Source organism: Talpa occidentalis, unplaced genomic scaffold, assembly GCF_014898055.3.
Source record: "Talpa occidentalis isolate TD23 unplaced genomic scaffold, MPIMG_talOcc4v2.1 talOcc4.7, whole genome shotgun sequence".
Lineage (NCBI taxonomy): Eukaryota > Metazoa > Chordata > Mammalia > Eulipotyphla > Talpidae > Talpa > Talpa occidentalis.
The window spans coordinates 39,761,450-39,773,716 of record NW_023605083.1 but is presented as its reverse complement, the minus strand read 5'-3'; the positions used below and the strand labels follow the sequence as shown (position 1 = coordinate 39,773,716).

Here is a 12,267-nt window from a genome sequence, read left to right as displayed (position 1 = left end):
CTCTGGGGAATCCTCTCACTTCCTGCACCTCTGGCCTACACCCCAGTTCTTCTATGCAAAAAAAAAATAAATAAATAACATTGCATTAAAAGAAAAAGAACGGAGTGGCAACAGGGAAGGGCCCCATGAGAACTGTGCGTGACTCCAGTTCAGCCAGAGCAAAGAGGGGGTTTCAGCTTGGTGAGCCTCGTTTCTCCGTCGGGACCGCGTGAACATGCTCCGCTGACTGGAGGCCACTTTCGTTGTCGTGAGTGTGTTCAAACTGTACATTTCCAAATCCTCCCTTTAACAAAACCTTATGAGTGCTCATAGAGCCCGTGATTGCCACTTGCCAGCCACTTAAGAGCTAATTTCCAGAACAGCACTCCTGCCCCCTCCTCTTTCTTCCTGTCACCTTAATGGGAAAACATTTCATGTCATCTGAAAAGTTGCCACCTGACTTTTATTTACTGACTTTAGTGCAAGGAGCTGGTGAGGAAACCAGCTTAGGTGAAGGACAGTTTGCGCCCTCCCCCACTCCCCCCAAGAATGTTCTCTCCTCCAGGGGAAATGGCCTCTCCCCTTGGGAGGAGGGGCCAGAAGCACCCACACTGTTGACTCTAGAGGGGCTTTCTCTCCGCTGCCCTGGCTCTGCCCCCTGCCTGTCCTTGCTCTGCGACCAGCGTCAGACCCCTGCAGAAGGCACGTGGGCAGGGCCGCCGGGCTCACGGCTTCTCGGCCACACCTCTCCCATTTAAGAGAGCGCATGGCGTCCAGCGCATCATAACCTTGATGTTCTGTTTGTGGCTTATCTTGCTATTATAAGCAAACTTTCACAATTCAGTGAACCCAATGAAACACTTCTTAAGCACCCGACATGGGCTAGGTTGGGTAGAAACAGACTTGAGTAAGACATGGACCTGCCTTCAGTGAACACACAGGGTGAGTGTGGCAGATGCATGAGTGTGACAAGGGGACAGAGACACCCCCCCCCCCCAGGAACAGGAGTGGGGCACGGAGGGTGGTCAAGGAGGCGTCCAAGCTGCTTTTGAACGTGGAGCAGAAGGGTACCAGGCATCCTGGCCCCAGGGAAGGTCTGAAGATTCCAAGATGGCCCAGCTCTGAAGGGGATCCCTGGGCATGAGGCCGCTTACTACAGGAAAGAGTAGACAATGGCCTGGGGGTTGAAGTTAGTACCATGAGAGCAGCTTCGCATTTTCCTGGATCAAATAGCCAATCAGGCAGCCTTAACTGACCCTGGATCACGCCATCAGGGTTTGTCTCAAGAAGGACGCAGTGGTTGGGAAAGCCCCCCCACCCCCGCCCCCGATCAGTCATGGCCAGGACAGGAGTCAGGAAAGCAAGATGAGCTGCAGGAGCAGAGACATGCTGAGTGTGGAAGGGAGCTGAGTTCTGGGAGGGGGAGGAGGGGGGCGGTGGAGGGCAGGGCAGTGGTGGCAGGGAGTGTTCCAGGCCTTGAAGGGAATTGGGTGCCATGGGCAGCGATAGGAAAAGAGGAGATGGAGAAGAAATTGGAAAGGGCCTTGAGAGCCAGAACGAGGAGTCTGGGCTGTGTGGGGTGGGCTCCTGGGAGTCACTAAGGGGGTGTAGCAGGTGGGTGAGTCCATCGGGTTTGCTTTACAGGGGTGATTCTACTGCCAGCGTGGATGAATGTTTGGCTGGGAAAGGCCAGAGGCAGGGTGCCTGAGCTGCAGTCCAGGCAGGAGTTTCCAGGACCCGGGCGGGGAGGGAGAGGAGCTGGTTGGAGAGAACAGCAAGGAGGAAGGGTGGGTGGTGGAGGCAGAAGGCTGGGAGGAGGTGCCTTTATTCCGTTTCCTGCTTGGGTAACTGACAGATGGTGGTGACATTTAAGGAAAGAGGGAACGCAGATTTGGGGTGATAGGAAACGGTCACTTCTATCTGGGATGCCTGTGGGCTTCCCAAAGGGTAAACAGGTGGTAGTGGCTGAAGTGGGTCTGTAGGTGAGACGAACATTCCAAGCTAGAAACGGGGATTTGAGAGTGATTAACCGCTAAGGTTCTGGACTATCAGGATAATTTCGGAATAAAATATCCAGATGAAGAAATCACAACACTATGATCATTTTCTTTGTATATGTTCCAAGTAAGAAAATGGTTAAGCCAGAAAACGTAATCGTGCCTATTCCTCGAAGTGGGTAACTGATGTATCTTTGCAAATTGTTCATCGAACTGTGCTGATAGCTTCTTGCCAGCCCTCGATGAGATTTTTATATTTCCTAATTATTCAATTACCACCCATAAGTAGGAGTTTGAAATCCAATCCAGACTGCTCCATAATAGAGTGCTCTCCCGGCTCACGAGTACAGTAAAGGAAGTTGTCCCAATCGGGAAGTGGGGAGGGTAGGCCAGAAGCTGCATGCGTGTCCAGCCCTGTGGAGTTCCAGGTTCAGCCAGGTGAGCTCAGACAGGTCACTTCTCCGAGGTCAGCCTCTGGTCCCTGGGATCAAACTAGCAATCATCCCACACCTCGGGGTCTAAAATCTAAAGGAATGGAGGGTGGGCAAAGGTTACTCTGTATACTGTGAAACCCGCCCATTGATGGTTCTGTCTTAACTCCTTGTGTGTTTCAGGTCTAAGCAGCTTCAGAAGTCTTTGGCTGAAAAGGACAACCCTTCCAACAGCGAGTTGACCAAGGCCTCAGACGGCAATGCCAACCCCGAAGCCCACTTGCCCTCCATCTGCCTCAAGCAGGTGTTCCCCAAGTACGCAAAACAGTTCAACTACCTGCGCCTGGTAGACAGGATGGCAAATTTGTTCATCCGGTTCCTGGGGATCAAGGGCACAATGAAGCTGGGACCAACAGGCTTCCGGACCTTCATAAGGTCAGTGAGTGCAGCCCCCTCTGACTCAGGGTTTGGGCAGGATCCAGCCCCATGTCTGGCTGGTCCAATCTGCTCCAGGAAGAATCTTTGCTACTGGGGTTGATTGGCCTAGTGGCTGGCACTGGGCCTGGCATGTAGCAGATTCTTGTTTTTTGAATGAATTTGTGAGTGTTATGGATGTGACAGCATTCTTATCTGATGCTTGTGGCTAAGGATCAATTCTGAGGCAACTCAAACGAGGTGCTTGAAAGACAAACAAATAATTACCCCCCCAGAGTCAGACAGACCTTGGCTTTTAAAACCAGGGTCGCATGGAGCTGTGTGCTGTGCCCTTAGGAAGCCACAGCAGAGAAATACAGCACATCTTTCCAAAGTGTCAATTTCAGAAAAGTTAAATAATTCAGTTGATAAATAATTTAACACATTTGTTCTAATATAAAAATAACATGGTTATATTATAGAGTATAATACAAAATTTGCATGAATTTCAAAGATAAAACTTGAGATTAAGAAGTCGTGTTTTGCTGCAGCCTACAAAATAAGTCATCGCCCTTTAACCTCCTGAGATTACTCGTTCTCTTGCCTCTACCCTCCTGGGACCGTGCAGGGGCACCTTCAAGCTGTGTGACCCTTGGCTAAATTAATGACCATCTCTGAACCTCAGTGACCCCATAAAATGGATGCAGATTTACCTGAACCCTAGGATGGTATATTTTTTCTCCACCTCAAGAAATTCTGCCTGCATTCGAAGTTGCTGTTGTTTTGTCATCTCTGGTTTTAATATTTCTTCTTTGCACCTCAAAGTCACACTCTTCACAGTTTTATTCACTAAAGCAAATAATTAGGAGTCTTGAATAAGACCTTTTTTGTCATACACTGTTCTCCAAATGAGTTTTATGCATTCAAACTGTAGCCTCTGCTATTCCTAGAGGGGTGGTAAACAGAAGTTTCTGCAGGAGGGATTTCACCATTTCAGTAAACTCAAAGTAGTACGTGCAGGGCGGTTTTTAGAAGGCTTTTAAGATCAGAGTGTTGTTTGGGGGTTTTTTTGGAAGGGGGAGGGATCCCAGGAGAAAGAGCACAGGAGTCTGGCTTCGGAGCCAAGCACACCACTCAGTAGCTACATGGCTTTAGGCAAATCCCTGTCTTACTCTGAGTCTCATTTCCCTCACCTGTAAAATGGAGATAATCTTTCCTACCTGGGAAGGTTGTTGAGAGGTGGTTTTGTAATACATCAGAAGGCACTTGACTGGCTTCCTGTGAATAGCATCGCGGGCGCGGCAAGGACCCCTGCCCCATGAGGTCTGCTCTGTCTGGACCTGGTGCTGGAGAGGGCCTGTCTGGCTTGGCCTGACAACTCTTCCCGAGCCCCGGTAGCAGCAGGACACCTGGACATGAGTAACGGAGCCCCACCTGTCCTGGGAGGATTCTCAGTCTAACACAGCACACCCGAGCACATCATTCAGCACCATCCTTTGGCAGCCACACAGGGCCATGGCCCAAGGGACCCCCAGGGTTGCTCAGGATGCTGGAAGTATATAGAATGGGGGTGCTCTGTCTTCTGGTGGAATCAGGGCAGGTTCCTGAGAGGAGGCAGAGTCCGTCTGGTATGCAGGGGGGTGGGCCTGTTAGTAAAGGGAGGGAGGCCCAGTCCAGGCAGCGGGGCAAGCCTGAGAATGGGTCATGAGTGTGGCTTGTGTTTACAAATCTGGAAAGGTTTATCGTCCAGGCCACACTGCTGGTGAGAACTGTGATGTTTTCTCTCTACTAGCAAAATTCTACTCAAATGTTAGAGAGAGGGAGGGAATTGAACAAACAGCGTACCTTAAGAATCCCAACCTCAGTTGCCCTGCAGGCAGCTGGAAGCATGAACGAGCCAGTGGGCCGGGTCCAGAGGGTGGACAGCCAGGCCGAGCACGGGCCCTGGCCGAAGGACTGCCGCTGGGCTAGTGGTACCCGAGCTCCTGATTTTTCACCAGGACCCAGAAATACTGATTTTTTTATGTAAAATCTCAATACGTGCATATGAAGTCTGGCTGTTCAGAAATTGATTTTCAAGTACTGTGGGTTTGATCACAGGGTGAGTGCCTGAGACCACCGGTGTGCGAGCTCCAGGGGGAGGAGCTGGGGGCAGCTCCATGCTCAGAGGACCTATATTTGTACACGATCTGGAAGAAAAAAACAGAATTGAGAATGGGTCTGGTAGAGAAGGCTCCTAAAATGCTCTCCAATTGGAATAGAGATGTCAAAAATATCTCTACAAAGCTGTCTCTGTGTGATAGGCTTCCCGATTTCCCATCCCTTTGTTCTCTGTAATTAAAGCATTTGCATGAAAAACTGATTTCCATGGCATTAGGGACCATTAGGTCCTGCAGCTGCCCTTCCAGCCTGTGACCCAGCACCTCCATGGGCGAGGGGGTGCAGCCCGCAGGACCCCCAGGACGGCTTCCCCGAGCCACAGCAGACAACAGCTGGTGCCCCTCCCTCTGCACTCTGCACCCCACCCCAGCGAATGGGTCTTAAGTCCCGACGACTTAAGAAGGCAGGAAGAACTAGAGAAATAGATTTTGCCCTCTCAGGGGGCCGCAGCTATCCCAGCTGCAGCCTCATGGTAGGAGATGGGACTCTGTGCTTTCAGATTCACCCCAGTATGTTCAGTCTCGCGGCTACATTCGCAGCCTGCATCTTCCCTCGCTAACACCTCTTCTCTCTCACCTTTCCACTTTGGCTTAGATCTTGCTTCATTACAAACCACTAATATTTACGCCATATGTTAAGCGGAGCCGAGCGCCTTCTGCGGAGCCGGAGCCGGAGCCGGCGCGGGGGGGCTGGCGGGGAGCGAGGCCGCTCGGCTCTCATCTGCAGCCCACGCGCCCCGCGAGCTCCTTGCAGAGAACTGGAGGGAACAAAATCATAAACATCCCTGTGGAATTTATTTTCAGTGACCGTCGCTCCCAGCGCGCTGCATAGATCAGCAGTTTTCGGAGTGAGTTATGCTAATGCCGGGCTGGCCGTATTCAATTTTTCTTCTCCACCAAGAAATGAGGAATAATGAGCCGCCGTCCCCTCGTCTAGACGGAGCTCCCCCCGCGCCCCTGGCCTTCCCCCGGGGGGGCGCGCACGCCCCGGGAGCCCCGGCCTCTGCGCTCCCGCCGCCTCCGAGATTTCCTAACAGTTGCTGGGGTGTGGAGACGGCCCTGCCCGGGGGAGCAGAGGCGATCTGGTTGTTCAGTGTGACAGCTTTCCTTGCGGGAACTGCGCTTTGCTACTCTCCTTCCCGTGGATGACTCATGGGGGGGGGCAGCCTGTGCACTCCACCAGGAACGAGCTCTTCCAAATACAGCCTCCATCCGGGCTCGACCTCGGCCTGCACGGGCTGCGGTGCCCACCTGCTCGGCCCGGGGGGCGCGCCGGGCGCCGAAACCCCGGTTGGGTTATTTCTAGGAACCGGAGGGGGCTCGAGCCCCGCTCTGCGCCCCGCCCCTCCCGCCCGGAGCCCCCCGCGAGGAGCCCCCCCGCCCCCCCCCCCCCGCGCCCCCTTCTGGTGTCTGCGCCGGGGCGCCTCTTCAATCAGAGTGATTTTCTCTTTTTTCCTTTTCTTCCCTTCCGCTCCCTTTTCTCATAAAGAGATATTAATACCCTTCATAATGGGTAGCTGTGGGGGGCTTATTCTCGGCGAGAGAGCATGGCGTGTTAGAAGGTTCTGGAACAGAAGTACAAGGGGCCTTGCCGCCCCGCCCCCCACCCCTCCTCATTAACTCCTCAGTGGCTTTGAAAATCCCCTCTTGGGTGACGATCTCTTTCCTGCAATGTGTGAGAATCTATATCTGGGATCTCAATAGCCTGTATATATATATATATATATAGAGAGAGAGAGAGAGAGAGAGAGAGAGAGAGAAACCTACAATTGGTTTTTTCTCCCCCAAGATCTTCAGATAGTAGTTGGTGGTTTTTAAAAACAAACAAACAAACAAACAAATGTTATCATTTCTTGGCTTTTACCTTATAGAAAAATTCTCCGGGAACAAGCAGCTTCTTTTCCGCACAGAAAGGATGAGCAGGAAAGAAATTCTTTAAGTAGGATTTTATGGAGTGGAAAAAGTTGGTGTCTAAATTTCCCGTGAGATGTCAGTAGTTGTTGAGAGGAAATAGGGATGATCGTTTCAAATCTTTCTCTACTCAGGCTCCTAATGAAGTTGAGTGATTTGTGATTCTCTGCTATCGTGAGTCTGAGTCCCTTGATTCTGGGGGGGGGGTCGGGGGGGGGAATCATTTCTTCCCACTGGTTCTATTTCATGGGGAGAAGAGGAGCCACTTCCTCATCTGTGCCGGGTGCTGAGCTAGTCCCTGAAAGAGCCTTGTCCCAAGTAGCCCTATTCCCCTTGCACAGAAAAGGAAATTTAGATGCAGAGCACTCCAGTGTCTTGTTCAAGGTCACACAGCAAAGTCAAGATTCAAACTCGTGTGTCTTTGACTCCAAAGTTAATTTTTTCCATGTACATGTCTGGCCTATCTTCCTCTTCTTGGGGATTTTTCTTATGTTATCAAAATTCTTGGATTTCTTGTCTGCTAAAGAAATTATCCTCCCATACATTTAATCATTTGAAGAACTGCATCCTGGGACATAAAGGGAAGTTGTTTTCTGTGATGAAGAGTTGCCAAGACCTTGTGTTTTTGCCTAGATTCTGGGGTCACTGCTACCCTCCAGAGTGGTCACAGGGACCCTACATTTAGTGGACAGAGAATAAATTCTGTATTGAGTACATGGAAAATTCATTCCAAAGTCATCACCCTTGCGGTCTTCACATTTTGAGTCCATTGAGGATGTTTGATGATCATGGAGAAGCCTGTTTGATGATCGTCAAATCAGGAGAAGCCTGTCTCCAGGTGCCCCTGGCAGCCTTTCCTTGATGTCCCAAACTTCCCGTCTGGGCTTCTCTGTAGAGTTCATCTTACTGAGCCCCACCTGAGACTCGGCGGCTTGAATCCTGGGCTCTTGCTATCACCTCGGGCGACCCATTGCCCCACATCTCCCCCAAGCTCCCACGCCCACCACTCTATCCCGCAGGGGAGGACCAGATGTGAATCCAGTTGTGTGGTTTGGGGCAAGTCTTGCCCTTCTCCTGCGTCTCAGCTTACCCGTCATTGAGTTGGGACTCTAAGAGTCTCTCCCTTGCAAAGTGGTTATGAAGATGCAGAGCGTTAATGGCAGGAAGGGGTCTGGCACAGATGGTGCCCAAGAAATGCCTACAGAATCAAAATTCCTTGAAGGCATTTCCTGTCTGCTGCCGCCAGCCCACACCCTCCTTCCCCTGTCCCGGGAGCAGATGTTGCAATCAACCGTATTTGCGGGCGTCACCAGGGAGGATGAGTTACCTTGGGAAAGGGATAAATGGAGAATTCTCTTTGGTAAATTATGGCTCCTGCAAAAGGTTTGACACTTCTATTTTCTACCTGTCAGAAAAAAAATAACTCTGTGCCAGTGGTCAGTTTGGTTTCCTCGTTCATACTCCATTAACCCACAGAGCAAGCCGGGCAGCGCTCCTGTCCCTCCCGGGGGTGGGCTGGGGTGGGCAGGCAATCAGAGGACGCGGTATGATCATTAGAGAAGACCAGTGGCCGTTCCTAATGAAGCTCTGGAAATGAGCCGTGCAGGCTGTCAGAGCACCCCGGGGGAGGACGGAGCCCGATGCCCGCAGACCCCGATCGAGATAGCCGTCTCGGTGGCAGGTCCCCGCGGGCCCCGGTAGAGATAGCCGTCTCGGTGACAGGTGACGTGAAAAGCCCCGCGTCCACTGCCGTGCTGTTCCCGGGGCTCAGTCACTGCGCTGGCGTGCTTTGAAGTCTGCCACAGTGGCTTGTGATTGAAGCCCAGGAGGAGGCAGGATGAGAATTGATGGTCTGAGAAATGTGGGCGGGAAGAAAGGGGTGGGGGCAGGGACACACGTGCGGGCCTATAAGGAGCACCTGCTTGCCGGGCATCACGCTGGGCAACTCCCAACCACCCCTGCGAGGGGCACGCATGGCTTTGGAGAGGTCTGGAACGCCCCCCACCCTCAAATCCTGCTTGCCAGTCGCCCCCTGGCCAGTCAAGTCCCTGAGAAAGCTGCTCACACAAGGGGTGATGACAAATGGGAAATCAAAGAACCGCTTTATCATTAGCTGGGGTGATGGATGTGGACACGTTCAGAAAGTTGAAAGCAGCACTAAATGCAGTTCAACCAGATAGGACAGAGGTTGCGCTTTCCCTGGGCAAATCCAGCCTCCCTTGAGACCTACCACCCGGCACAATCTGCTCCGGAGGGCGCGGGGTACACCCAGACAATCCAAGGGCTTCCTCCAGCCTGAACAGAGCCCAAGCCCTGGCACCCAGAGTCTCTGCTCAGCGAGCTGTGTGTCCCCAGGAAAGACAGAGCCACTCCCTGAAAGGGCAGCCCCGGATGCGGCTGAGATGGGTCTAGCTCCCGAAGCGGAAAGGAGGAGCAGAGAGAGATCCGGGCGGGGGGACGGGGAGGAACACTTTTCCTGGGCCATCCAGGTGCCAGCGCCGAGCCTGCCCCTGGGCACGATACCTCATCCCATCCTCACAGCAGTCACATGGGCGGGAGTTATTATCTTCACTTCAGAGAGCAGAAAACAAAGCCGCGGAAGGTGTCAGTCACATAGCTAGAAAAAGCACTGATGCCAGGACTTCAATCCTGGCCTTTATGATGCCCAAGCCCAGCCCTTCCAGTGTACCCACATTTCCAGATCTCCCCCCAGAAAACAAGTGGGGAAGCGGAGGAGGATTCTGAACAGCCCCCTGTGGCTTAGACAGGGAGCAGCGTTACTGACATTGGACTGAACACCTGCTCTCTTGGCCTCTTTGTACCTAAATTAAGGAAACCAGAAATTCAGTGGTCTGCTCCCTCCCTCCTTCTCTTACATCCAAGTGACTCCCCTCAAGTCAGGACTGAGCATGAAAGGCCCTCCCCCACGATGCTGCCTCAGACCACACAAAGGGGTATGGGCCAGCCCTCGGGGTTCTACTCTGTGGGCTTCTAGTAGATCTTTTGGGGGCCCTATAAAGTCTTCAGGCAGCAGCTTTAGAGGGGTGAAGTGCAGAAACCGCAAGCCCCAGTCTGTGGCCCAGGGACTCAGCTGGTGAGCATTTCACGGAGGAATCACTTCTGGACAGCAGTGATGGCCTCAGCCTGTGCCAGTGACATGCTGTTACCATTGAGTCATCTGAGCATGCCACCATCAGCCCCCCAGATGCTGGCAGGTGCACACAACCCACAGGTCCTGCTTCTCAGACACTGATGGATGTGACAGTGAAGACAAAGGCATAGAGGGTGTTTGGAAATATGGAATTCCCAGATCCCAGTTCTTCTTGCAAGCAGGCAGAGACCTGCACTGGCATGTGTGAGGACAGGCTGGTGCAGAATGGGGGTAATAAAGACTACCTGTCTCGTGGGCAAGGAAACTGGGGCTCAGGAAGGAGAGCGGGTGTAACCAGCACCATCCAGCTCCAAAGTGGCAGAGCCAGGGTTCAACTCAAGTCTCGCCATCCTAATGTCCTGCTCTTGCAGCCCACTCGACCCCTAGTTAACCACGGAACAGAAATCCTCATGATCTCGCCTCAACTTGTACTTACAGCTTTCTCTCCCTCCATCCCTGCCTTGCCCCCTTCGCTAGCTCCAGCCGTAGGAAGGGAGGCCTTCTGGGCAGGGAGCAACGCCAGGGGAGGCCAGGCAGCTGCACGGGCTCATCCAGCAGTAACGTGTCCCTACCCGTCTCCTGCAGGAACTGCAAGCTCAGCAGCAGCAGCTTGTCCATGGCCGCTGTGGACATCCTGTACATTGACATCACGAGGAGGTGGAACTCCATGACCCTCGACCAGCGGGATTCAGGTACCTGATGATTGGCCTCTCTCGTGGCCTGCAGGGTCCAGGTGGGGAGGGGTGGTGCATTTTCCTGTTCAAACTCAAGGTGGAAGAAGGAGAAACGTTATCTGATCAGCTCTTGAACCCCCCGGGGGGACTGAGTTGGACTTGAATTCAGGGGGCACCATTGGTTGCAAGGCTGTGCACACCCATTCGTAGTAGAAACACTCACTGTTCCTTCAGCCATTCATGTATGGAGTGTAACTGGGCCAGGCCTTGAGTAGACCAGATTGACCAGCGCTTGGCTCTCACCCTGAAGGCACTTGCCGCAGAGCTGGGAGGCAGATGAAAACACAGCACTAGTGTGTTGTGCTGTGTGCTAGGAGGGAGGGAAGCACAGAGGGCTGCAGGGAACCTGGAGGACATCCTCCCATGAGAGTTCAGGGAACAAGAGAGACTACGGGTGGACTTCTTGGAGGAGGTGAGTGATAAGCCTGTGAGCAGGGTGGGACAGAGTCCTGGCAGGGGTGTCGTCTGTCTAGGCCTTGACTCCGTGGAAGGCTATGGAGCTCCGAGGGGCTGGTGCAAGAAGGCAAACAAGGAAGGGCACGCTGCGCTGCGGAAGCTGTCCAGGGGCTGAACGCCACCAAAGAGTTTGGTCTTGAGCCTCTAGGTTCCGTGGGGCCAGTGAAAGCTTCAGTTAGATGAATCCACCTCTGGGTGGAACAGCTTTTGATATTTTCCTCACAGAGGGTGTTTTTCTAAAAAGTCATAATAACTATACCTGACATTTGTACAGCTCATCACGAAATTTCAGATACTTTCATGCATATTCCTCATTAAACGTCCCTGTGAACCAGTGCAGCCGGTAGAACCATTCTCATTTCACAGGCGAGTAAACTGCAGCTAAGGTGACCTGGCACCCAGGCTTCCCCTGCAAAAGGGATGCCCAAAGGAGGGGGCTTCTCAGGGAGCCACTTTCTCCTGTGGCTCAGCAGAGAGGACTTGAAATCAGGTGGGAGATGCAGAGTAGGCCTGTCTGTGCCATTTCCTATTGATGTAAACTAGAAAAGCCATGTCACCTCCTAGTCGCCACTTCCTGTTGTGTAAAATGGCACCAACACCACCTGCTCTCCGGGGCGCCCTGAGGTCTCCTGAGGCAGTGGCAACAAAAACATTTGGAACCTCCCTGGCATTTGAGGCAGTTTGTCTCATTACATTCGTCAGCGCCACTTTGCAAGGATCCCGGGCATCAGGATTCTCCCCACTAGATCCTGCCTCGCGCTGGGTTCTGCCCTGGGCTACAGCTTCCTGACCACAGGGCACAGCAGACCCTTCCCGCAGGCACAGTGCTCAGGCGCCAGCTACTGATTGCCTCGTGTTTCCCACTGATGCCACTGGCTGCGGTTGTTGGGTGTGCCCCGCACCAAGCACTGTGCTGGGTGTTCTGCACATGCAGCACCGGCCAGGACTCTCCTGGAGGAAGGTACGATTGTCCCCATTGTACAGAGAGGGAAACTGAGGCTCAGAGGCATGACCAGTGGCTAAGGCTCTAACACT

The 12,267-nt window shown here is 52.9% G+C and overlaps 1 protein-coding gene across 1 annotated transcript in view; it reads left to right on the top strand.

Annotated features, from left to right (window-relative positions):
* TTLL11 (tubulin tyrosine ligase like 11) overlaps window positions 1–12,267 on the top strand; it is a 197,085-nt gene that overhangs the window by 156,522 nt on the left and 28,296 nt on the right. The window contains exons 7-8 of the mRNA XM_037494722.2: window positions 2,591–2,842; window positions 10,628–10,734. Coding sequence (XP_037350619.2) covers window positions 2,591–2,842; window positions 10,628–10,734 — 359 coding nt within the window. The remainder of the gene's footprint in view (window positions 1–2,590; window positions 2,843–10,627; window positions 10,735–12,267) is intronic.